Source organism: Halichoeres trimaculatus, unplaced genomic scaffold, assembly GCF_033239565.1.
Source record: "Halichoeres trimaculatus isolate MK-OKI-2021-1 unplaced genomic scaffold, fHalTri1.1 fHalTri1_scaffold_10, whole genome shotgun sequence".
In the NCBI taxonomy this organism is placed as follows: domain Eukaryota; kingdom Metazoa; phylum Chordata; class Actinopteri; order Labriformes; family Labridae; genus Halichoeres; species Halichoeres trimaculatus.
The window spans coordinates 23,641,863-23,668,192 of NW_027437187.1; the positions used below are offsets into that span (position 1 = coordinate 23,641,863).

Sequence of the window (26,330 nt, forward strand, 5' to 3'; positions counted from 1 at the left end):
AACCTCTATGCAAAATTAGGTGCCCTAAACTGCTATAAATTTATTCTCTGTAGTGTATGTATGATTTAGTCTTTTTCCTGAATCTGAAATGTGAAATAAATTTTGAACTCAACTTGACATTTTTCAAGTGGTGTGCATGAATATTGTCTATAAGAAATGTCTTCCTTACTTAAAAAAAAAATACCACTTAGCAATAGTTTTATCTTTAAACTGACATAAGTGTGTGTGTATTTGAAAGGGCTGTGAGGAATTTCAAAGTGATCTTTAGAAAAAATGTCTCCCTTCTAGATATATATCCCAGATTGTAATCCACGCTTTAAAATAAGATTATAAATGCCACTGTTGGTTATTTCAAGATAAAGTTAGAAGGGATAAGAAAGATCTGTTTTTTTTCTCTGCTTGATAACGATTTCATGGATCAAGTTTGTCTTACGATGGACACAGAAGCCTGACTGTCAGACAGAAAAAGGACAGTAGAGCAGAAGAAAGCTAAACAGGAGAGTGATGAAGCCCAAGCTAAAGGCTAAAAGAGCTAACAGCTAAGCTGTTCGTGATAATGTTTATTCCAACCCACATGCAACAGTTATTTTGCAGTGGTCTGTTCAATATTTAGAGTCTATCAATAAAATGAAGAGTGAGGTTATGTTAGCTCTGCTTGGTAGATGACTGGCAGGACATAGCTAACCAGAATTACTCATTACCAACTCGTCTCACAGCACCGGGCTGTCAGTAGCGCTACATATAGACAGTTACTAAACAACTGTAAGAACTCACTGTTTGCTTGATGTCACGTTAGCCTACAGATACAACTACAGCTACACATAGCCAGCTACTGATGCACAGTACAAACTAATGTCTGCTTGTTGTCATGTTCCATACACTGCTACGTAACTGTAATGGTAAATCCCTTACCTTGTTGCGTTGTATCCAGTAAAAAGTTGTTGTGAACAAAGATTTTTTTTTTCTAAAACAAACACATGCCTGGTTAAAAATGACATCTTTATGACAGTACATGTGAGACTCTGGGCCAGAAGGTGGCGAGGTAGTCCAATTAAAACAGATCCTCCTGATAGCATCTTTAATTTTTTTAAGTTTGTCAAGTTGAATGTTTTTGTCAAGCACTAGTGAGAATAGTAAGCATGTTAACGTTTCTGAACTTCTTTGGTGTTTTTTCAGTTCAAGGAACAGACTGTGGCTAAGCTGTAGCTTAGTGTTGCTTTCAACCACAACCTCTGCCATCACCAACAGCTGCCACCTCAAAGCATGGCTACAACTACAGCCTGAAACTCTTGCTTACAGCTGTGGCCTTCACAATCAATGTGATGTGTTATGTTCATGAGCAAAAAATAGCCTGTCTCTTCTCTTGCATGGTATAAAAGAGAGGTGTTTTCTGCCTCTCAAACTCATGCCTCTGTCAACAGCCTGAAAGAGGCCTCATTCATGGCCCAAAGCATCACCTCCAGCCTTTGTCAGTAGCCTGTAGCCTGCAACCTCTACTTCTGAATGCAAATTATTGCCAACAGCTTCAATGTGGCCTTCACATCATGCTTCCACATCACAGTGCCAGTTCATCTGTGAGCAAACTGACCTGCAGTCTGATAAAACAACCTCTGCCCAAATTCTGTAGCCACAGCCTACCTCTGCAAGATATATAAGAGTTAAGACTCAATATGGAAGACAACCACTTCCCATGCCTCAGTCTCAAGCCTCTGCCAGGAACCTGATGCCACCCCCTGCAGTTTGTGGCTGACATACAGCATGTCAACTGTACCCCCAAACCAGGACTCTGCCAAAAACCAACAGCTGATAACTCCAACAACTGCCTCTGCCACAAACTGCTAACTTCCACAAACATTTAGTGACCCCTGTTTGCTAATTTCTTCTCATATATCAAGCATGTATATTAAACTAGCATATTTGCAGATGAATTAATTCATCAACCAAATTAAAATCTCTATTTTCTTCCTGATTTCTCTTTTTGTAGATTCAGTTACTTTACCAGGGGGTGTATAACTTGCGGTTAGCCACAGATGAAAGGAAAGTTGGTGGGCTGTTGATGTTGTAAGAGGTTAAGTAGGGAGGTGGTAGCCTTTCTTGCAAGATGTGATACATATTTAGTTCAACCAAAATGTTAAATTGTGATTTAATTTAGTTACAATGTCGTTAATCACCAATACCCACTTAAAGAAAAAAAAATCTTCAAAACATCATACTTTTTAAAGCTACAGGGAGCCTGAGGCTCCACGGCTGCAGAATGCAGGCTCTGGTCTCAACCCTCCACTCTGATCTCTGCCAAACACCAGCCAGCACCACCTTCAGTTCTTGCTTCCAACAGCATAACAAGCTGATAACTCTACTTGCTGACAACTTGAAGCAGCTGCCTCCACCTACAGGCACCTTTCAGTCTTTGCTTGACTCAAGGAGCCCCTGCTGCCTCTGCAGGCCCTCCCAGATCCTATCACACCCCTCTTTCTCTGGACAATACCAATTTTTCCAAGTGAACCTCATCCAGGCACTTTAATAAATAAATAAATAAAATGAAATAATTATAATAATCCACAATGGAACTTGTAGTTTTCTTTTCTGTAGGCAACTTCAGCCCATACTTTGGGATAGATTTGTTATCTGCTTCTTGTTAACCCCCTTTAGTTGAATTAAAAGACCATCTTTTTAATCAAATTCTCAAGGATACCAGTGCACCGTATGGACTGGTATGAGTAACAGTGGCAAAAGCCTCTCAGAAGTCTCTGTTTCAACTCTTTAAGATTTCCTGATCTATTATCTGAAAAATGGTGAAAAAACAAAACTTCCAAATACACACTTCAATATAATCTCAATTTTAAACAACTGTGCACTGTTGTGGTAATAAAAGCTAAATAATATCTTTATCTGAAAGACCACCATCAAACACCTCTGTCTCATCAATTCAAATGTGTTTGAGAGCTCCCGTGGATCGCGTTCCAGAGAGCGGTGCGCGCTCCCGCGAGGTTCATGCAATTCTAGGCGGCAGGCTTCTCAACACAACACCGGGATGCTCCGACGCTGCTGGAAATGCCTCGGGAGGTGAAGGAGCATACCATTTACCTCCTTGTGAGCGAACTGCTCTGTAGGTTATATTTCCTTCAATCAAAAAAACTTCTCGAAGACGCTTTACCATAAGCTGGAGTGGAGGATATGTCGTTTTGACATCTCGACCGTGGATTTTTTTCCGCCTTTGAAACTCACAAGTTTGGACAGCTAACGGCTAACGCTGCGCCGACTTTTGCTAGCGGGGGAGCTAGAGCGTTAGCCTAGCCTGCTAGGTAAATATCACGAACGCTTCTCGGAGGTTTCTACATCTTTTCCTGTGATATCAAGAAAAGCTAAGCGGTCAGTTGACATATTGTCCCAACGTTTAACTTAAGACAGTATGCTTCCCTTGAGCAAAATGCATGGCGTTCTGTGACATTACACACAGTACTAACTGTGTATGGTTAGCCTGTTCTTGTACTAGCTGACATTAGCTAGCGTCGCTGAAGCAGCCACTAACTTGGGCAGGATATATTCGGCAAGCTAACCACGACGGTATTGTCGTTCATATTTAGCTGCTGTTGCTAAAAGCAGCCAACTTGCAGTCATGTTTGAAATGGAGACACATATCTCGTGCCTTTTCCCCGAGATCCTGGCCATAATATTCAGTTATCTGGATGTTAAAGACAAAGGAAGAGTAGCCCAAGTGTGCGCGGCCTGGAGAGACGCTTCCTACCATAAGTCTGTGTGGAGGGGGGTGGAAGCCAAGCTCCATCTGCGGCGAGCTAACCCGTCTCTGTTCCCCAGTCTGCAGACCAGAGGGATCAAGAAAGTTCAGATTCTCAGCCTGAGGCGAAGTCTAAGCTATGTGATTCAAGGGATGCCCCACATCGAAAGCCTTAACCTGTGTGGGTGTTTCAACCTCACAGACAACGGACTCGGGCATGCCGTTGTGCAGGACATCCCGTCCCTGCGGGTACTGAACCTCAGCCTCTGTAAACAGATCACCGACTCCAGCCTGGGAAGGATTGCTCAGTATCTCAAAAACCTGGAGGTGCTTGAACTTGGGGGATGCAGTAATATCACAAACACGGGCCTGTTGCTCATTGCCTGGGGCTTGCAGAGACTCAAGAGCCTTAACCTGCGCAGCTGTAGGCATGTGTCCGATGTGGGTATTGGTCACCTGTCTGGTATGACCCGCAGCGCTGCAGAGGGCTGTCTGTCCCTGGAGAAGTTAACCCTACAGGACTGCCAGAAACTCACTGACCTGTCCCTCAAACATGTCTCCAAGGGTTTGAACAAGCTCAAAGTGCTCAACCTCAGCTTCTGTGGAGGAATATCTGATGCAGGCATGATCCACCTTTCACACATAACCCACCTTTGCAGCCTGAACCTTCGCTCATGTGATAACATCAGTGACACTGGGATAATGCATTTGGCCATGGGTTCCCTTCGGCTGTCCGGACTTGATGTCTCCTTCTGTGACAAAATCGGAGACCAAAGCCTTGCTTACATTGCTCAGGGGCTGTATCAGCTCAAGTCCCTGTCTCTGTGCTCCTGTCATATCAGTGATGATGGCATCAATAGGATGGTGCGCCAGATGCATGAACTGAAGACTCTCAACATTGGACAGTGTGTACGGATCACAGACAAAGGGTTGGAGTTGATCGCCGACCACCTGACCCAGCTGACAGGGATTGATCTGTACGGTTGTACGAAGATTACCAAGAGGGGTCTGGAGAGGATAACACAGCTGCCGTGCCTTAAAGTGTTGAACCTGGGATTGTGGCAAATGACTGAGAGTGAGAGAGTCAGGTGAAATGTAATGCTCAGTGATGCTCTGAGAGGGACTGCCTGTACTCCTCCTTAATCTTACCTTGTGCGCTGTGACTAAAAACAAGGCAAAGGACTCTGCATTGATCACTGGAACATTGTTGCAATACTCCACTCTCACATGAACTTTCTGCCTTGTGCTCTCTTTTGATGTGCATTGTTAAATCTCAGTCTTTGTACAGTTCTCACTCTGAAGCTACCTCACCTGTCAAACACAGGAGTGCCTACTACCGCTGAATACTAAATGACATGACATATTTTTGTGACTTACTCACCAATGGAGATTTGTTATTTAAAATAAAATCTCATTGAAGATTAACAGTTAGATATTTTAACTCTTAACAGAAAGGCTGGAGTACCTTGGACTTAAGTTTTTATAGTACGTCTTTTTGCCTAATGTTTTTTTTACTTGTGTAACCAATATTTTTTGTATTGAACGACTGTTGTTGACAAAATTGTACTTCAAATTGAAGTGGGTGGATCACTCCCGTCTGTCTTTGTTTACTTATATATAGAAGGCTATGTTTCATATTCCTGAGGAAACAATTGTAAATGCTTCTCCTTTTAAGGTTCATCAACATAGCTCCAGTAAGGCATAGTTATTAACAGCTGCCAAGGCAATATGCAATACTTAACAAACTGTTTCAGTGTTTTTCTCCTGGAGAGCTTCCAACAGTAGTGTCAGAGTATTTGTTTAAAAAAGCAGTAATTTAATATTGTTTTATATTCATACAGTAGTGATATTTATGAATAAAGATGACAAGTCCGGTTTCTGTATATATTTTCTAATCTTTTTGTGGTTTATTCAGAACCAACCCCTGCATAAACTGGTCTTTACTGAGAGTAGATCAAGGTCTTAACAGTTTGTCTTCTTTGTTAAACTTTAGGCCTAACGGTGAAGTGCTCCAATTCACTACCACACTTTAGGAACAGGCTGTTTTGACTTCTTTCAGGTTTTGGAGTGTTGCCCTGTCTGATCAAAAATATATCCAAATTCATCAGTGCGTTACCTTTAAATAACCCTCCTGGGATGATCTGGAATTAATAAATTCCTGTGTGCCCACTTCTTAAGAGTGGAAGTTCAAAATAAATGGAGCTTTCAACTTAATATAGTTTTCCAAAAACAAAGGCTCTACAGTCTTCAAACGACAAGATCTATCTTTATTTTTCCTCGCCTTTGAATCTGTTTCATAAGAGTTTTACACAAGAGATTCCTTAAGGAACTAGGGCTGCAGCTATCGAATATTTTAGTATTCGAGTATTCTACTGAAAATCCCATCGATTAATCGGATAAAATACATTTTTGTTTAGTTAAAGAGCAGTTATTTTTCAAATGAAAATGTTTCTCTTTAAGAAACAGAATTTTCTAATACAGCATGTCAATAAGAGCACTTGCTTTGGTCGCTCCAAAATTTGTAAACACACTTTGACACATTTTTTGCGCCTTGTACATCTCATCAAATGTTGCTGACCCAAATGGCACCCGTTTCGTAGAATGACCCATTCATCTCCAAACTCCAGAAAAGAAGCTAGATTTGTTGCTAGTTGCTATCTTGTATAAGAGGTAGCTTGAGGGGTCTGAAAACTCTCTTAATATGGCCTCAGCTATATTTGAAATACCACTCTTTGATCTTTTTTAAAATTCAACGATTCCTCGAGGCAGAGAAAATTACTGGAGTAGTTTTTGTAATCGAGTACCTCGAATCATTCGAGGAATCGTTTCAGCTCTATAAGGAACACAAGAAACCAAGGCTTATAATTTATTTATTTACATTCATACAAAACCCAGATAACTCACAAACATGTCTGTTTGCTTTCTTTTTACACAGTTTGATTCTTAACACGAACAGACAGAAGGCAGTACATTTCTTAATCAAATGCAAGAGAAAAGAAAAAAAAAATACCATGATGACAGAAGCCCCTTAATCAGCTCTGTGTTCCTTTAATAAAGAGTCAAGAAAAAGAGATGACGAGACATTAAGGCAAGGGCAGGGACACACAGGCCAAAGTAAGGGCAACAAAACACTTGGAAAAAAATGAATGTTCTCCTCTTAATCCAGTGGTGAAAAGTGTAGGGGTTAAAAGGAACGAGAAATCAATATCTGATTTATGAAGTTAGAAGACAAGGACAAAACAAGCATCTATCTAACCACCTCATGAGGCTGTGGTTTGTTTTTCTTAACTCTGTTAGTCCAACATCCCAAATGAAACCCACCACACTACTGGGAGAAAACTCCCCGATCCACCTTTCCAGTGATGTTATGTAACATTGTGTTGTAACAGCAGGAGGGCCATGATCGTGGGGACTTATTTAACCCATCAGGCTGCCTTTGACATCAACAACACATAAACCAGCGACATAAGAAGAAAAGACAACACTGGAATCTCAGGATAATACATTTACATCACCCTTTTGGTGAAAAGATATAAAAAATGACCATTAGAAATAAATGCAAGAAAAGTACTCTCCCATCGCACAGTCACGGATTGAAAACATTAGTTCACACGTTATTTTGACACTAGGTTTTTTTTTTGACACTTCTCTCCTCAGTCTGTGCTGAGGACACAAACTTAACGGTCATTTTGTTCAGAGCAACTCGCTCTTCAAGATTCTGTGCAAACATTCAATGCATATCCATACAGTAAACATTTTTATATATATGTATTATTTATATATATCTCTATAGAACATGACTTTCCGCAAGTAATGGCAGTACTGTCACACACACACATTTTGTCCTGAAGACAAAATTAGACACAAAAGACAACTGCACTGCTTTGAACTTTTCAGATATTTTTAAGAGAATGCACAACACCTTCCACTTAGTTACCTTTATTCAGTCACTGTACGTGTTAAATACCACGTTATTTACAAACTGATCTAAAAAGTCAAAATCTGCTGAAAAGTGACTTTGATTTCCTGTAAATGTAGATGCACTTAGTAATTAAAAACCTCAGCCCTGAAGATTTCAAGAAATACAATAAAAGGAGGCATCACTTGCATTTTTTTGTCAGTGATCTCAAAATACAAGAAAAACAAGGGTTGCTAGTTTTCTTCCGAGGATTTAGTCGACAAAGTAAAGGTCAGGTGGGCTTAAAATAACATCTATAGAAACTTTGGATGAAACTAAATGATCAGATTCAGATTAGAAATCCTTACATCATGCCTTAGCACCAAAATTACAGAGGAACTTGCATCCCTGCATTAGGTCCAGTTCTTCTCGTGACTGCTCCAAGGCCACTAGAACGTTCTCAAATGAAACATTGCATACATCATAAACAAGTGAACACTGTGCAAAACCATCCAAAACTTAACGCGTCACCAAGAATTAAAGTTTGTTTTTTGGTTTCTCCCCTCTCTCACTCAGATATGAAACATAGTGTAACTAAAAGCCAACCTTTGATCCCCCTCTTATGCCCACGACTTCCCCAGGTGACAACAAAGACGTACCAACGACCTAATCCTGGCTGTGGTGACACATCCACAGCTCTGAGCTGGGATGGAAACATTTGGAGAACATGCTGCATATATTTGGTTAAAAAGCGGCTTTTCCTAAGAGTTCAGAAGATCTACCACCAGCAGCTGTTATTTCTAACCAGCAGCTGTACCTTAAGTCTTTTGTTTAAACTCTAAAATATGAAACTAGCATCTACATGGCTCCACGATTTGCCCTCTGAGCTCCACTCCCCCTCTACTCCCCTCTCGATGTAGCAGCTCCCTGGTTCCCAGACTAAAAAAGTGCTTTCCTGTCCCGTTAGGAATAAGCTTCACCAAGAGGAATCTAAAGGGGTCAGACACTAAGATAAAAGGTGGTGAGGTAACTGTGCTTGATGTTGCACTTCCTGCTGTGAGTGAAGATGTCTGGGGAGAGGAAGTCTGGCAGTATACTCAAAGACTTTGTGCTGAAGTTTAATTCTTTTATCTGACTTCCTCTTTCTTTTTCAACACCTGTCCCAGACTAGCAGGTATGTAACATTCTTTACTAACTTCACGACAAGCTAAAGAAAATCAAATTTGGCAAGTTCACAAATGCTAAACCGAGAATGTAACTTTTTTTAAAATGAGCTCTGGTATGCTGTTGACTGCCTGATACTAGCTAAGACTGTTGACTTCTTACCATCTGGCAGCACTGTCATTAAATCTGCTGCTTGCAGACTTTGTGAACATCCCAAATTCAATTTAGCAAGCCTGACTTCAGAAAGACACGACACAGGAAAACACTTTTGAGTCTGAGGATTGGTTCCAGAGTGGACAAGAGGAGCGAGGAAGTGAGACTCAGTAGGGTTTGAAAAGTCCTCTCATCCTTCCAGGAGCTTTGATGAGTGGAGGTAGGGGCTCCTGGACTTAGCTACAGGTTTATGTGAGGACCAAGGATCAGCCAGGTTGAGGGTCTGAGGTCAGAGATGTCAGCATGACTCCTCCAGGGCATTCACTACCTGCTCCAGGATGTCTGGGCAGTAATCTGCGATCTGCTGGAGAACAGAGTTGGCATATTCCTGGAGCTCTCCGCTCTCCTTCTCACACACCTCCAGCTCCCGTTCCAACTGGAGGGGGAAACATCGATAGAGTTAGAATCGAACCATCAAAAAATGAAGAAAGTTTGAAGTAAAAAAGAGAAAAAAGAAACTAACATTAAAGTTGATGTTTAGCTCCCTTAAAGCTAAAACTTCTGATACAATCAGACTCAAAAGCACTGCATGACTGTGCAAATTAAAAGCACCAAAGGGCAGCCTGCTGGTTTGAACTTTTGATTGCAAATTAAAGTTTTTTTTCCTAAAAGTGACAAATGTGAATGAGAAAAATAAACTGCAAATGGGATATCGTCCTGTACCTGCTCCACGCTCATCTTCTGGACCTCCTCCTCCCAGTCTTCAGGGTCGCTGTGGTGGTAGTGAGAGGGCGGCGTGAGCTGACTGAGTATACTGGGGTCCCGGTCGTGGCAGAGGTCTGTCAGGTGGGCAATGTAGAGCTTGAGCTTACTGCGGTTCTGGGACAGGGCTATAAGAGGGGGTATCATCTGCAGAGGAGGACAGGAGAGTGTGAGGTAGAGAAGAGGAAAAGAGACATGTTACTATTGACCAATTGAAAGAGGAATAAGAAAAATATTTAAGAGGATAAAGGCTGAACTTTATGATGGATCCAAACACAAGAGCCCACCTTGATTTAGGTGGGCTGTTTACTAGAGAGAAAGACAACAATTCATAATGTGCATGCATGTTTATAAACCCATAACCACCTAAACTTGGTGCTTACACTCAAGAGTGAAGTTACTAATTGTAATCTTCAAATGTGCAGCACAACCTTGTGACTGACTCTACAATTTTAAAGCTATCTGAAACACCAGTTCCTGTGGGTCAGAGGCAAATTGCAAGTTGAGTGTTAGTCTTCTGATGCTGACTCTATAACAGTAAATTGGGCAATTGAGTTGCATGAGTTTGCATTTCTGCAGGCTGAACTTTAAGACTTACAGAATTCACTATGAACCTGGTGATATGAAGTTTATTGTCTGGCTTCACGATAACTATAATTGATGCATTAATCATAAATGTATAAAACATTAAATGTTAAGAAATACATTGATTTGTATGTTTCTATTAGAGATAGACGGATATGGATTTTTCCGGGCTGATACCGATTATTTGTAGTCAAGCAGGCCAACAACCGATATTTGAAGCTGATATTAGTTAGCAGTCAAAGAGCAAATACTGGTGTCAAAGTTTTAAACAATACCAACTCCAATACTTAACTTCATTCAAATACCTTTAAGCATGAGTTTATCAAACAGCTCACAGGCTTAGCAGCATGTTTTATGAAGTTGGATGAAAAATTAAAAAAATAAATGGCTAAAGTTTTCTACAATAAATAAAGTTTTCAGTAATTTCAATGTAACTGCAATAACTGTAATAACTGCACCGCTGATTGGCTGTTACCCAAGCTATGGCTCTGCTTGTAACCAATCAGATGGTACTGTGGGTGGGACAGTACTGGGGACTGAGTAGTGACTGCAGACAGCGGCACGGCTGCATCAGAGCCGCAACAACGCAGCTTAAAATTTGTTTCTTATCAGCCGTCAGGTTAAAAAATAGGCCGATGCCGATATGCTTCAAAATGCCAAATATCGGCCCGATAAACGGCCCAGTCGATAAATGGTCTATCCCTAGTTTCTATACTTAGTTTCATCACTTTTGACCTTTATCAAATGTTTGTAGAGTTATATTTTTGGTTTTTGGTTAATTGTCCACTCAGGGTTTACATTAATGTCTCTGTGACTACTTTTAGTTTGTTTAAACATATTACCAATTTAATGTCAGACACACAGTTACATTCTGAAGATAGGCCTTTCGACTATAATTTAAAAGCTAATTTTGTTTCCTTCCATTGTGTGATGCCAACAAAGTGTCCCATTCCTCATTTCTTTACCATCTTAAGCCTTTGGGGGTGAAATACTGAGGCTTCAGGTTGGAGATCTGAACTGGACAGAAGTGTTGGGAGCAGTAGCATGCAAAGCTAAGATGCTTTATAGCGATGAGACTGAGCCGAGATCAAAACCATCTTATCCTCTTAGCCTTTGCATGCAAACACACACATACACACACGCAATCACAATTGATCCCTACCCTCCTTAAGCCACTTAGGATTTATAGATGAACAGTGTTATAGCGCAGGATGAGATACACCGTGCAACAATCACAATGGCCATAAACAACATGAAGAGTGGAGGAAAAAAAAAACACGGGACAAATAATGAACGGAAATAGAGTCAACATGCAATGATGAGGAGTGTGACCAGTTTGGCTTTTCAAACAAGCTCACCCTTCTGAACAAAAATGGCTGAGAGAGAGCGAGAGGGGGAGGGCAAAAGGTTGGCTATGCCCATATACCCTCCTCATCATCCTTTAAGCCACAAGGTGAGCCAATCGCAGCGTTAGAGAGGAACATTTGTTAGTGTGTGTACTGAAAATAAGTTTAAAAAAGCAGTGGAAAACTTACATTTCACAGTCATATTTTGACTCACATCTTTTGACACACATTTTACTCTTGTCATAAAAACACCAGGAAAAATTTCAGACTTTATTGAAGCAAAAATGGAAATATGACCAAGTAGAGGTGAGGTGAGGTGAGCTACCTGATCTGGAGAGGGTTTGTGATTTGTGTGGTCTGGGGCTGTCTTCAGATGGTCATCCTCGTAGTTGTCTGCCATCAGTTTCATTCTGTTCTGAGTCTGTAAATTAAGCGTTGCAAGAATTGAAATCACAAAAACAGGTTAACTGTTACTGTTTTGATCTGAAAAGGTTTGAAAATTAAGGTGTTGTCTAAATGTTCATCAAAAGCACGGTTTCCACAGAGCAGTCTGGTTTAGATCAGTACAGTTTGGTACAGGTTGGCTCGGCTAAGCTTGGTCACGTCGCGTTTCCACAGCTAACCGTGCTCCCTCGTGGTAGGCGGCGCATAATGCAGACAGCTGCATCAGTAACATAGTAGCGTGGCGCCATTAGTAGCGCGACACAGTGTGAGTGTACCACGCGAGTAAACAAAGAGCAACGATGGAAGACATCCAGCATCTCGTCCTCTTTGTGATGGGCATGTGGCTCTTCGATTCAAAGTGCAATCAAGCTTTGTTTCAGAGACAACTGTGTGCTGCCAGGAGAAAAGCAGCCGCTGTCGCGTGGTAAGTGACGATACTTTCAACCAATCAACGGTCTGCAGTGTTGTAGCTCCACCTTTGGAGATCGGATGGGTGTAGTCTACGGAAGGGTGCCAAAAAGTGGAACGACTCTTCTTGGTTATTTAGGGGTCTGTCCCGTGGGGATGGGTAATGAATTAGTTATTTTTAAAGGTATCGACCGAACTCAGGCAAAAGTACAGGTACCGCTTTACATAAAATCAAAAGGGACCATGTTTAGGTACCTAAATATATCCTTGTGGCTGCGAGGGACTGGAGGAGTAGGTGTTTTTCCACACTGGACATGAACACAGCATTACAAGGTTATATATTGAAGAATAAATATGTTAAATTCAAAAATTTTGAGATTTTATTCTAAAAAAAAAGTATATTTACCACATTAACACAAAAGAGTATTGCCAAGGATTGCCAAGTAGCGGGCATAGGTACCGAATCTTTCAAATGTAAAAGGCATCCATTCCTACTGCCCCGGGATTAGTGAGTGTAAACGCCGTAAAATGTGTGCCGTGCCAAAATGAACCAAACTGAACCGCTAGGGGGAAAGTTTTACAGATACCACAGAGGTACTTGTCTGATTCTTTAGTTTTACTTATTTTTTCTTTTGGTTTTATTCTGGTTAGACACATTTTCAAATCTAGTGTAACTGACGTTCAGAAAATATCAATAAAATCTTTAAGGTAAGATTGTTGAGGCTTCTTGAGTACTGGAACATCACAATCATGTCTCAGCCCCCTTCCCACCTGCTGCTTCAGCTGCTGCACCAGTCTGTCCTTCTCCCGCTTCAGCAGAGCCACCTCATCCTGGGTCTTCTTCTTTTTAGAAGATGACAACTCCAGCAGGGCAATGTTTGCATCTTTCTCACTGATAGCAGCCAACAGCGCCTCCTGTCTGTGATGGAGGGTGGAGGAAACAACATGGCATTTCACCAAACAAGTAAATGGCTCAGTTATCATTCATTATTCATGCTGCAAAATCATGCCGCCAGCAGGGGAGGGCCAGAAATGGATGACATTTTACAAGATGAAGGCAGGTAATCGATACTCCAGGGCTGACTCCACCCCACTGTGTGAGTGTTTCTTACTTCATTTCCAGCACCTCCTCCAGGTGTTTCCTGCGCTCAGCTCGCAGGGTGGAAAGGTGTGCCTCCTTTTCACACAGAGACTGCTGGGTGGAGGCCAGCTTAGCTCTCATGGATTCCAGCTCCTGCTTCACCTTCTCCATGGCCCCCAGCAGCTCCTCCATCTGGTAACACACGCACAGATGCATATATGTCAACAACTCAATCATGAACAGATTAAATCAGACAACCCAACACAATCAGAACAAGCAGGGGTCTTTTTGACTTAAATTTATATTTTCTATATATATCCCTAGTGGGGAAGGGAAGCAGATCATATGTGGGCCATTGGGGGGGACTATAGGTCAAATATAGTACAGGTAACAAACTTTTTCAATGACTTTCATTTACCTGGTATTTTTACGTTTCACAATAATGTATACTCTAATTACAATTGACTGCATGAAAGGGGGACTAATTCATCCCAAAAATGATCAATTTTGTTGTTTACTTGTACGAGCCAGCAATCAGTCAGCATCGACATGTATTACATTGAAACAGCAGGTAAACAAAACAACATGAGAGTTTTACTGGCTTCAACAGCAACACCTTACAAATGAATGCAATCCAGCATCAAACTCCCTGTCCTCCATTATGTTTACACTAGTGTCAAGCATTGACTGCAGGGCTGCTGCAAGACTGCATGAAATGTACAAGTGTTGCTGTTATTGTGTCCACCCCTGTGAGTGTTGTTGCTCACTGATGGCGGTCACACAAACCGGGCTCATACCTTTGACAACTTTAAGAGGGCGAGGTTGGACTCATGCATTGGTTTGAGTGAGTGCTTCTGAGAGGCAGTATGTAGCAGAGAGAAAACAAGAGAAAACGACAAGCAAAGATAAAAGAACTGAGAGAGACAGAATAAGAGAGAAGAGGGAGGTGAAGAAAGGATGAAAACACCATAAAAAGATGAGGAAGAAAGAGTATATATGGAGGAGCCTTTTTGTGTTAAGACACTCATGTACTGTAGGAGCGATCCCATGTTCATATTAATGCTTTGAAGTTAGTGTATGTTTGTTTAGGAAGACGTTGGTGTACCTGTTTCTCCTGCAGGGACCGGGCAGCCTCCTCCTGTGCCAGTACCATCTCTCTCTCAGCAGTGATCTGAACGCTCTCTCTTAGGGCCTCCTCCAGCTCCTCGATGCGCTCCGTCTTCTGACGCAGGTTGTCCTTAAGAGCAGCAGCAATGTGAGATTGTGTATTAGGGTTTGTTAAGGCTCTGAACTCACAGATGCAACATGGGAATTTTTCCTACCTTCACCTGCTGGGAACTCTCAGACAAGTTGTCCTCCCTCTTCCTGGCCTCCTCAACCAATCGAGCATTCCTGCTCTTCTCCACTTGCTCCTTGTGCTTCAGGGACGCCACCTTCTTGGTCTGATCCTTCATTTGCCTACAGAGACATCAAGTTGAACATGGGAGAGATTGTACATAAATCCTTTTTATTATTTGTTTTAAGTGTAATGGTAATCTGAGAAACTGACATGTCTCTTCATTTATCGTCAATGTAGGATCTAAAAGTAAGTCACTATAGCCATTTGTTCAGTAGATGTTACCTAAATAAGATCTCAACAAAATAGAAACTACAAAGGCCGACAGTCACTGAAGGACTCCAGACACACCATTGCCAAATCTGACTCAGTATAAAAGAAATAACAAGAAAATATAAAGGTGGGACATGAATGTGTGAGGAACTTTAGGTTAATTTCAATATGTCAGGACAAGGGTATGCTCATGGTACCAAATATAACAAAAAGGAAGAAGTTGGAAGAGGAAAAAAGAGAGAAAAAAAAGAGAGAAAGACCACAACAACAACAACAACAACAAAAGAATACTCAGGTATCAACGGGTTGAGGGAAAGACAAAAAGAGCCAATACTAACCTGGACGCCAAACTGGTGGGTGAAAGATTTCCGATGTAAAGACAAGAAAGCAGTAAAGAGAAAACAGACTCAGCAAAGAAAGAGGAGTCAATATGAAGAAATGGGATAAGAAAGAGTGGGACCTCAGAAACTTCAGAGTTTGAGGCGTATTTCACTCCTGTGTTACAAGATCATGACTTCTTTCACATGTATACAGAAGCAGAAGACAAAAAAATACAGATTATAAAGTTAGTTGCTTATTCTAACTTGTGTAGCTTGCTTGTTCCTACATATCTGGAAGCTGATGAGGTGAATGACACTAGCTGAATACTCTTAACGATGCAACAAGACAGACAATTAAAATTACAGCTAATTCCTACATCTGGTTTTCTCAGGGTAACACTCCTCATAGCATCATAATGTTGTGGAAGAAAGTCTACAGTGGGTGGATGTCCAAACTAGCGAGTTTAAAAATGGTAGCAGAAAAAAGAACACAAAATCAAAAAAGGCAACAGGTATTTTTCTATTTGTCCCCTAAAGATCTGTATGTGTTGTGTAAACCCTGTTCCCACCCACCTCTCCAGCTCATTGATCTTTTTGTCCTTGTCATTCTTCTCATTCTCCATCTCCCGAAGGATCTCCAGCAGGCGGTCCACCTCAGCCTGGGCCTTCCCAGAATCCTCTCTGTGGCGAGCCACTTCCTGTTCGAGGTTTTTAATGCGCTCAACCATCTCAGTGTTGGCCTGAGCCTCCATGGCAGCATTCTGAGCCTGAGAAAAGACAGGTTGTCATATAAAAAAAAACAATTAAACATTTCATTTCAGTAAGAGTAAGTTAGATGAGTAACTTAAAACTATCATATAAAAAGTAAATGTTTAGTTGGGATCATGATGAGCTGGCAGATGTCTCTATTTAAGTTTCTTACTCTCTTCAGATGGTTCTCCAGTTTGAGGCACTCCTCCTTCTTCTGCTCCAACGTGATTTCCATACTCTTGAGTTTGGAGTCCTTCTTCAGCCCTGAGGAGGCCAGGGACGAGGCATGCTCCTTCAGGTCCAACAGAGAGGTCTGCGTAAACACAAACACCCACACACATATAAGTATAGATGAACCGGTTCCAGCATATCCGTCTATCAGAGTCTGGGACTGAGTGGACTGAAAATACACAGGTCTCAGTGACTCATCGCAGAGAGAGCGTTTCTGGACCAGAACCTGATGCTCATTTCTGGCAATAACGTTTGGCTGTATTAATAGAATCTCAACAAACAGGGTAGTCTTTAGTGTTAGCTTATTTTCATGTTTCCGTTTCTCACCTCTCTGTCTGACAGGTCTCCCTGCAGTAAGCTCAGCCTCTCCTTAAACTCCTTCAGTTCTTTCTTGGTGCATTCAAGCTCCTCTGTCTTCTCCCGGTCGTCTCTGTCTCGCTGCTCTTTTAGACGCTCGATGATGCGCTCCTGAAGAGGAAGAGGTGGTTGAGGAAATAATTTATCATGCTGCCTCCAAAGGGACATCAGAACAACTAGATAAGCTGCAACAAATATATACAAATATACATATAGATCAATATGTAGAGACTCCACCTTTTCCGCCAGAGACTCTTCCAATGTGTTGAGAGCTGTGTCTGTGTTAGATGTGTCTGCCTGCAAAGACTTCACTCTCTCCTTCAAGCTGCTCATCTGCTTCTCTTTGTCCCTAAGCTGCTCCTGCAGGTTTTCAATCTGCACAGGAATCACAATAAACCATTGGCCCCAGATTACATTAACTACAGATTAGACAAAATGTTTCGGGATGTGTGATCTTGAAAACAGCTCTCACCTTCTTCTGTAGCACATTCACTTTGCGCTCCTTCACCTCCAGCATGTCTTTGAGGTCATGGATCTCTCCATTTAGCGTGCCTTTCTCCTCTGACATTTCTTGTATCTGCTTGCTTTTCTTATTCAAAGTTGCCTCCTTCTCTTCCAGGCGCAGGCGTAGGGCATCCACCTGGGCATGGAGAAAGTTAAACGAATATGTAGTGAAAGTGCATTGGAGTCAGTCTGAGGTAGGAAAAACAAGTCTCCATTCACTAAACAGCTCAAAGGGAACCCCCTGCTCTAAAGCCATCTCTGTAAGACTTTAAGAAATGTGTCTGCTGTACCTCTGTCTGTAAAATGGCTGCTCGCTGCTCCTTGGCAGTGAGGGACTCCTTAAGCACTTCGATGTGTTGCTTGCTGTCTGAGAACTGGTTGTTAAGTGTCTCCAGTTTGGTCTGCAAACCAAGAAGCTCAGTATCTTTCCTTGAGAGGTCCTGTTTCACCTGCTCCATCTAAAAGAAAAACAGGCCAGAAGGTTGGAGATGAAACTACCAAACTGAAAACTAAGATTTCACTTATGAGCTAACCAAGTACAAAAAAAGACTAGTTGAGCTAAGCTCTGTTTTATGTCAACTCAGACCTTGTTCTTCATGAACTTGGTGTGGCTGCGGTACACCTCCATCTGCTTCATCTCCTCCTGACGCTCCTCACAGCTCAGAAGCCCATTAGACTTCATCATTAGCAGCTCCTCCTCCATGTCTCTAAGGTTTCGCTCCATGGAGTTGATTTTTGCATCCTAGGGTTGATGAAGAAGATGCAAATACGTTAGCAGAAATGCTAGAAACACATTTTAACACATTTCCTCCTGTAAATCCTCACCTTCATGTCTATAACAGTCTGCAGAGCCTTGGTTTTGGTTGATTCTGGGGTTCCTTCATATCGACGGTGCAGCTCCTGTAATGTCAGATAAAAAAAAGAACACAATGCCTGCGTCTTTAAAAATGTCAGACTTCAGTGCTACATTTCTGTAAGTTTGTGCTAAACCACTGATGTAGTTTCTATAAAATTGAACTTGTAAAAGAAATATAACAAATAAGCTGAGTGCACTGTGAAACAGCTGGTGCTAAACTGCTCATGCTGCCTCCTGAAAGAGGTAAATGGGAAGTTATGCATGACAGAGGTTGAGTGTAGTGTGAATAACCTGAGCTTTCAACAGCAGTGACTGCAGTGGAAGAAGTTTAAATTACATGATGAAGGTTGATTATAATAAAGATGAAGGAACAATTTGATGTTTGAAAGCAGGTAAAGGGGTTTTAAAAAGCTTTGAAATTCATTTCAATTCACTTCTACAGGCCATTTTTTCTCAGCAAAGCCTAAATAGTTGGAAAATATGAATGTGAAAGAGAACTTAAGGTTAAAACATCAGTTGTGCCGGTGTTTGAAAGTTCCAGGTTGAAAAATGTAGAATTAGTAACATGGCTGAATAATACAGTACAAAGGTGTTAACAGTGCAAATGTGTTTTTAAAAAAGAACAAATGAACCAATCAAATTGGTTGGATGAGACATTACCTCTCTCAATGCATTAATCTCTCGCTCTCTCTGGTCCAGTAAACTCTCAAGATGATGCCTGTGCATCTCTGCATCAGCCAGCCTCCTGGTCCGCTCCTGGTCCTCCTCAGATGCTTTGGCAGATGGACCTGAGACAAAACAGAAACAAAAATATTTACGTTATCTAAAACAGGAATCTTTGTTTAAAGGTTCCTAAACATTGAAAGCCTTTCATCTATGCTTCAGACAAAAAATGTGTCAGCCCAGAGAATAATATCTAAAAGTTATGTGGTTCCACCATCATAGCCAACATGAAGCAAGATCAAATAACCAAGAAGCTAAGGCACTGAGACATTCATTGTTAAAAGATATTATTACACAAGTTTCTGCTCACACTTTCTGTATCTGGTTTGATAATTGTTACACCTCTGTACTTTGTGTCCCTAAGACTGTACCAAAAATGTATTTTGGGAGACATCCATGCAAAAGTCTGTCTATAAAGCTTTCAGATGAACTTGGCCCCAGAAGCATTCTTGGGTTTAAAGCACACACTGTGGTTAGTTCAAGGAGCTCAAACCCCATATTTGTCAAGTGGAGGAGCAAGTTTGGATAGAGCTGAGGGGAAGACATAGTAAAAGTAACAGCCTGAGACTAAAACTTTTTAAGAACTAAAATTAGGAAGTATTTTGATTTATTTTTCAAGACTTCTCTAGTTTCTGACTGACTTTGATATAATTTTGTTAAAATAAAAGAATCCCCCCCCCCAAAAAAAAAAAAAAAAATTAAATTAAAAAATAAAATTAAATAAAAAGTGTTGTACATTTATACTCTGTATTTAACATTAAAAGAACAACTCTGTGGTGTTCTAATCTCCAGAGGCTCCACGCTACCTTTGCTCTGCAACATCTCCAGCAGCTTCTTGATGGACTCATCCCTGGCCCCCAGGGTTTGCTTTTGCGTGTCAATCCTCAGCTCCATCTCCTCTAGGGTCTTCCTGAGGAGGAAAAGCTCTTTGGCCTGCCTCTCATGCTCGGCTTGTAGCCGCCGATAGTTCTCCTCTGTGGGTTCGGAGGACAGCGCAAGGTCCCTGCCTTGACTGGCTGGGTCTTGCTGGAGCAGCTGGTTTAGGTCCCTCTGGATCCTGAGCTCATCCTGAAGAGCCTGAACAGTCATCTGAAGATGCTATGGATACAAATAGACGTGAAGTTAGCATCCATGGCCTGTTAATCTGTTTGCTGAATTTTGTTGCAGAAATACTTACACAGCACTGAATGGTGAGACCTATAAATAAATTGTACGACAGTGGTCTAATCGTTTTAATGGAGTGGATCCTGGTATAATATTGTGTTACAAGCGGTTTAAAATCATCTTCAAGTTTTGACTGACAATTAAGTAATGCCCTGACAGATGCACCCCAACAGCCCAGGATTGTGGACAGTGTTGCATTTCATGAGCACAGAAATACAAGTGGTGAAACACAATCAGCCCAGTGTAGTATTGCATTGTTTGTGGCATCTGATGCCGTGGACACTTGGCAGAGCTGCTACAAGACAGTAACACAAGGCTGTGTTACTCTCTGCTCTGAAGCAGCTGTGTGCGTTTTCAGACAGCATAACAAAAGGAGAAGTCAGTGTCTGCCGTCACTTCTCTCTGTCCTCCTCCTCCTTCAGCCCCTCCCTTCCTTTCTTTTGTCATTCTCTCCTTCTTCCCCCAGCAGCACAAACTAGTCCCCTCTTCACACAGACACACACATTCGTTTACCTTTCCTACTGTCTTGCCCTTTCTCATCCCTAAAATACTCTCACCTCTCTCTCTAACACTCCCTTTGCATCACCCTCTCCACCCCGTGACTAAGGCTGACTCATTGCTCTGACTGCACCTTCAACCCCCCCCCTTCGAACATGCACTCACAGGCATGTAAACACACACACCTTCTACCATCCTCAGGCCCCATATTTTCACTCCTTCAGCTTGAAGAGGGATAACAATCAGGTCTTTGAGAGAACAAAAAGAGTAAAAGAGATGTGGTGCATCGCACTAGGCTGATCCAACATTTGAAATCAGGGCCTGTAGTGAAGCAAACCCTGCTTCAAGTCATCCACACCAATTGACCTCCTGTTCACAAGCCTGAGTGCTACAGATGCTCAGTGTGTGATACATTCTTTTTTAATCCCTCTCTTTCATTATTAATGCCTCACATTCGATCCAGTAATATTAATATAACTGTATGCCAGCTGGTGAAACTTGACTGGTGTTTGAGCCAATTCTGTAATAAATGTAATGTTTCACTCTGTAACAAGAATTTTTTTGCAAGAAATAAAAAAAATTAGTTGGGCGAGTTCTGTTTTTAACATTTTACAACAGATGAAAGCTTTTTTCTGACATTTTATTAACGTAGGTTATCACTGGACTGATAAATAAGCGGTGAATAAATCCTTCCAGTAGTGGGAATTTCTCTGGTATAGAAAACACATCAAAATGATAAAAACAAATGCTTAAACTGGCAACTGAAACTGATGAATGCAAAGTGGGTTGGGCCTACATTAAATGAAGAAATGCAGTTTAACTTAAGCTGTAATTAGCCGAATGCCTTGGAGCAAGTGGCTCTGTGTGTGTGTGTGTGTGTGTGTGTGTGTGTGTGTGTGTGTGTGTGTGTGTGTGTGTGTGCGTGTGTGTGTCCATGCTTTCCATGTATGTGTGCCAATGTGGGAGGTGGAGGCTGACATACAAAAGCAGACATCTTTAAATTACAGCACCCACTGATTAGCCTTGCACTGCTATGGCATTACTGCAAATTAGTCCACAGTGGGATTCTGTGACTCAGCAGGAGTGAAAACAGCAAATTATACAGATGTGCCCATCCATTCATAATCACAGTGAAACAAAGACTATTTCTGGTCATGAGTGAAATTTAATTTGGGCAATTTTCAAAAGATTCTTTAGGTTACAGACCTTGTACTAACATTTATTAGCACAAATCAGGATTATGACATCAGGATTTTAAAGCCAAACCATTTCCCTTTTTATTCTATTTTACTTTTTTCATTCAACTAATTTGCTTATAGTACAGTTAAGTAGACTCAGTGAAAGATACTTGCTATTCAATATTGCTAAGACTTTTAAAAAATAAGATATTATCTCATAGACTGTTTCGTTCTGGCAGTTTGGTATACATCACTCAACCAAAGCACAACAAAAAAACATATACCAACACATGCTCATCATAGTTTATATCCAGGACCAAGGCACAAAAAAGAAAGTGATAACTAACATTTAAGTAGCAAACTGAAATGAACGAGGTGAGAAAATTCCACCTATAAAAAGAAATGGTATTCATCTCAACATAGATAAGTTACTCCAGTAGACTTGTGTTCTTTATTTTGGCTGCTATTTGAGTCTAGATGTGGGAACTTTCACACTTGGTTAAAAAATTGAAAAAGGAACTGGAATTAAAGCAGGAGATCATAATTTTATATCCTCTATGATTAATAATGAAACAAAGCAGTAAACACCAAAATAGAGATAAACTGCAGCACATACAGACAGCCCTGCTCTTACATCTTATTGTTAAATTTATAAACATTTGAGAAAAGATCAAAGTATTGAATGTCTACCTTTAAATGATTGTCTTACTGCATGTTAATATGGATACATCCCCTGTCTCCTAAAGAAATGATAAAACTAATTTCCATCTGCACCTTATATTTTAATCTCTCATGAATAAGCACTACTTTTAGAAGCTGTATTATCTGATTGTGTCCTGTTCACCACCCAGGTTAAGAGACAAATATATAAAAGGGATCACTCACTTGTGCTTCATCTTGAATCACACGGTATTGTTCTTTCCAGACAGTGATCTTGGAAACCTCATCTTTTCGCAGAGCACGCTCCTTTTTCAGTTCTGGACTCCAGAAGGTTTTGATAGAGTTCATGGAGGAACTAAGCTTGCTCTCCTTGACTTCCACTTCTCGCCGCAGCAGCTCATTCTCACGCAGAACCTGGGAAAGAGCAGAAATACATTAACAAAGGAGGTCTACAGAAGCTTTTTTTCCAATAATTACACAACTATTGGTCAAATACCTCTTTCAGTTGTGCCTGCAGGTCAAGTATGGTGTTGTCTCTGGCTTGCCTCAGAGAATGGGGCACAGTGGAGGCCATGTGGTGGTCCCCAAAGGCTAAAGCGTCACCTGCCATCATGCCTGCTGGCAGTACAGCATTGGCAGGCACTGAGGTGGAAATGTTAGGGGTGCTAGCAGCCACAACCCCACTATTGCTGCCCCTCGACCCATATGTCACTCTTTGTCTCCCCATCGTCGTCACTGTCCCACCACTTTTGGGCAGGTGGTCCCCTGCCATGGCAACCTCATTGTCACTCAGGTACATTGGTCCTGAGGTGGCATACGCAGCGTTAAGGGACTGGATGTTCTCCATGGAAAGCGTCTTGCCTCCTGCTCCTCCAGGACCCCCTCCACTGCCTCCAGTGCTGTTGGTGCGCCGGTGTCCCATCCGGGGAGAACGGGGGAGGCGAGGGGAACGGCCTGATCCCTGATTACCTGTAGCTCCTCCATCTCTTCCACCACTGTGGTTGGCATCCCCTCTGCCAACAGATCTGGCACTACCATACATCTTCTGTTTGATAGAAGAATGGTACTGACGGCAAAAAAGAACTACAATCTCAACTATCTGTGTTTATTCTTCCTATTTTTTTGTTTAACTTTCACCAATTGTGCAAATATGTCTCGGTGATTCTGCCTGAACTGGAGACAGCGTGCACAATGTACATGATAAAATGGAGGTCTGGTGTGCTCCACTTTCATGGACAGACAATGCTTGCAGTCTTCCCTGCTTCTACAGGAGATCTCAAATGCCAATCTGCAAAAAGAGAAAAAAAAAACAAATTTAAAAAGCTGTAGTGATCCTTTTAAAATGCATGTAGTATTAAAGATACAAGACATAAAAGTGCACTCAATTACGGTAGTGCTAAAACAAAACTATGGGTATCTTACCACACAAGAATAACGGTTTCTAATGTGAATGGGTTCACTCGGGGTCATTACAGCTCTGTTAGGGATGGGTATGAATAAGGTACTTTTATAGGTACTGACCAAATTCTGTCTGTAGTACCGAGTACTGATTCATGTAAAATCAAAAGGTACCAAGTTTAGGTACCCAAATGCATCCTCGTGACTGTGAAGGAGTGGAGGAGTAGGTGATTTTCCATGCTGGACATGAACACTGCATTGCAAGTTAACATATTGAGAAATAAAAATGTTAAATAAAAAAAGATTTTTTTATTAAACAAATTAATATTTATTACCACATAGACACAGAAAAAGTACAGAAAATTGGTACCGATTCTGATTCCCAGGTACCGGGTATTTGTATTGTATCCTTTCAAGTGTGAAAGGTACCCATCCCTAGGTCTGAGAGTAACAAGAGTATCGAGTAAACCTATTTTTTTTCTTACATGTAGCACTGTGATGATGACATCTGTCCAATCTGTGCCCAGCTTTTACTGTATTAACTGGGTTGCCTTCATGCAGTACAGACAGATGTGTAGCAGTCTTAAACCATACGAACAAAAACGAAATCCAAGATAAAAGACCTATAACCTCATTTATTTCGGGACATAGCTGAGAAACCGTACTAGAGACACAGTTTTAGCTTTCTCTTTACTAATATTAGTACTTTTACGCTTCAGTCAGCCTTATCAGATCTAGCCAAAATTGAGGTGCCCTGCATTATAGAGGTTAAGCTTGGTATGCAAATGTATCTACGTATGTTTTTAATGAGGTGTGATAAACGTTATGTGACTGTAAGCCTCAACCAAAGACACTGAAACGTTACAGCCCGAGTAGTCTGCGTGGCCTTGTTAGCACTGAACGCTGTGTTAACATAACGGCTAACCGTAACGACTGGCTTCACAAACCTTTAACTTCGAAATTAACATTGATTGTTTTGTTTCACTAAAACACATGCAAACTGCTGCGCAAAACCAACACGCCGACCAACCCTGACATCTCCGATTCATTTTCCAATGCGCTGACGCTATGGATTAAAACTAGCAAGGGAGGGAAGGGATTGTCAATGGTGGACGTTGAAAGGGAAAAAAGCTCCCTGCTTGTAAAATTGAACGCAACTATAAATAAAAGTCCGACAATAACATATTCAACTATCTGACACGATATGTGTGGTAGACTTATCATCAAAATGTGCCTCATTAAACCAGAATTGAGCAGTTTGCACAATCCTAGCGACAGCATTGAGGTCTGCTCAGGAGACACCCACATCAAACCATTTCCATTTTTCTCCACCTCTACGGGACGTTTTTTCGAGAAAGCTCAGATTTTCTCACTTCACGGGTCATCATGCCCAGCTTTCATGAAAACAGCTGTGATATAATACGTGCATTCGTTTAACATTAGCTCGTCTTCACATATAAGAGGCTAGTCCATCCGATTTCTGTGGTCAAGCAGAATCTCTATTTTTTCTCGCTAACACAATAGCCAGTGGTAAAATCATCTCCAAATAAACTACCTTTCACGTTGGCTGGTGGATCTCACACCGATGTCAACACTGAATCCTTTGTCGATCGAACATTAGCAGCAAAAACCTTCATTTTTAACAAGTCGATTGATGTCTTTCTGATTTTCCCATCTTTTGCCAGCAGGACCAGCGGCTCAGGAGAGCCAGGGCGCCGGAGTGACGTCAAGGGCTGCTGTGCGCGTCCTCGACGGTCCTCTTCGCCACGCTTGAGTTTTGAACGCGCGGTCACGAGCTTGTGGTGGGGGGCCTGTAGACAGGATCTCAAAACGTCAACCATACAGTTTACTAAGTAATTTTGAAAAAATGCGTTTTTTGAGAAACTTAAAAATGTGTTACTTCTGGGACTTTCACGTTGACTTTACCACCAATGCATGCGTTTAGTCCATCTTTCTTTTAATTGCCTACATTTTTAGGTTGTGAATATTCTGCGTTCTCCAATATTTCATTAAAGTTTAAATGAACTACTTTAACAAGAGTTGTTAAGACAACAAATACCAGCAGGGGGCAGTGTTGTCTTGTCTAATGCATAATGGCATTTCTTCAACGTTCTTAACATACAAATAAAATGGGTTATTTGATTACAATTTCTGAATAATTCAGCTTTTCCTAAAACATGTTTTATCGCCAGAAACACAAACGAACGAAGGAAGAAGCCCTGTAGACATAACGATTTTAAATCTATTTCCAGACCAAATCGTATATTTTTTTCAACGGGTCTCCAGCTAATTATAATATGATCATACAATTTTGTGAAACCTTTAACATCCAAAATAGCTTAATAACAGTCAGGATTTTATTCTAAAATTTTACAAAACAGATACAGTCAAGCCAAACGCTAAATCTTTTTGCGTTTCCAAAAATCAGTATAATTAACAACACTCAAATACACGTCGAGAGGACTGTGACTTACTCAGCAGTAGAAAACAAGTGAAGGCAAAAAA

The 26,330-nt window shown here is 41.2% G+C and overlaps 2 protein-coding genes across 5 annotated transcripts; one reads left to right on the forward strand and one right to left on the reverse strand.

The window, feature by feature from the left end:
* The first annotated feature begins 2,981 nt into the window (after positions 1–2,981).
* Positions 2,982–5,687, forward strand: LOC141795925 (F-box/LRR-repeat protein 14-like). Its single transcript, XM_074676703.1, has one exon. The coding sequence runs from the start codon at positions 3,617–3,619 to the stop codon at positions 4,826–4,828; it is 1,212 nt and encodes a 403-aa protein (XP_074532804.1). The 5' UTR covers positions 2,982–3,616; the 3' UTR covers positions 4,829–5,687.
* A 911-nt stretch (positions 5,688–6,598) lies between these two features.
* Positions 6,599–25,573, reverse strand: LOC141796187 (ELKS/Rab6-interacting/CAST family member 1-like). Of its 4 annotated transcripts, none has more exons than XM_074677166.1 (21): positions 25,381–25,572; positions 22,924–23,715; positions 22,653–22,841; positions 19,734–20,025; positions 18,865–18,992; positions 18,174–18,248; positions 17,935–18,090; positions 17,639–17,806; positions 17,317–17,484; positions 17,082–17,219; positions 16,815–16,955; positions 16,429–16,569; positions 16,080–16,273; positions 15,525–15,536; positions 14,900–15,035; positions 14,683–14,814; positions 13,609–13,769; positions 13,268–13,415; positions 11,970–12,065; positions 9,675–9,860; positions 6,599–9,387 (listed from the first exon to the last, which is right to left on the reverse strand). In XM_074677166.1, exons 2-21 carry the CDS (start codon positions 23,467–23,469, stop codon positions 9,250–9,252), a joined length of 3,345 nt encoding a protein of 1,114 aa, XP_074533267.1. In that variant the 5' UTR covers positions 23,470–23,715; positions 25,381–25,572; the 3' UTR covers positions 6,599–9,249. The 4 variants fall into 4 exon arrangements, 3 of the variants coding, with proteins under 3 accessions (XP_074533267.1, XP_074533268.1, XP_074533269.1); XR_012598877.1 differs by lacking the exon at positions 6,599–9,387 and adding an exon at positions 11,657–11,737 and having other exon boundaries at positions 9,721–9,860; XM_074677167.1 differs by lacking the exon at positions 15,525–15,536 and having other exon boundaries at positions 25,381–25,571.
* Positions 25,574–26,330: the final 757 nt, after the last annotated feature.

What these genes read in the sequence shown, in the direction of transcription:
- LOC141795925 (XM_074676703.1), top strand. Translation starts at nt 3,617, where the DNA reads ATGTTTGAAATGGAGACACATATCTCGTGCCTTTTCCCCGAGATCCTG.
- LOC141796187 (XM_074677166.1), bottom strand. Translation starts at nt 23,469, where the DNA reads ATGTATGGTAGTGCCAGATCTGTTGGCAGAGGGGATGCCAACCACAGT. An exon ending in AGATTAATGCATTGAGAGAG is followed by an intron (nt 18,249 to 18,864) that starts GTAATGTCTCAT and finishes CTGACATTACAG; the next exon opens with GAGCTGCACCGTCGATATGA. An exon ending in TGGAGAACCATCTGAAGAGA is followed by an intron (nt 16,274 to 16,428) that starts GTAAGAAACTTA and finishes GTCTTTTCTCAG; the next exon opens with GCTCAGAATGCTGCCATGGA.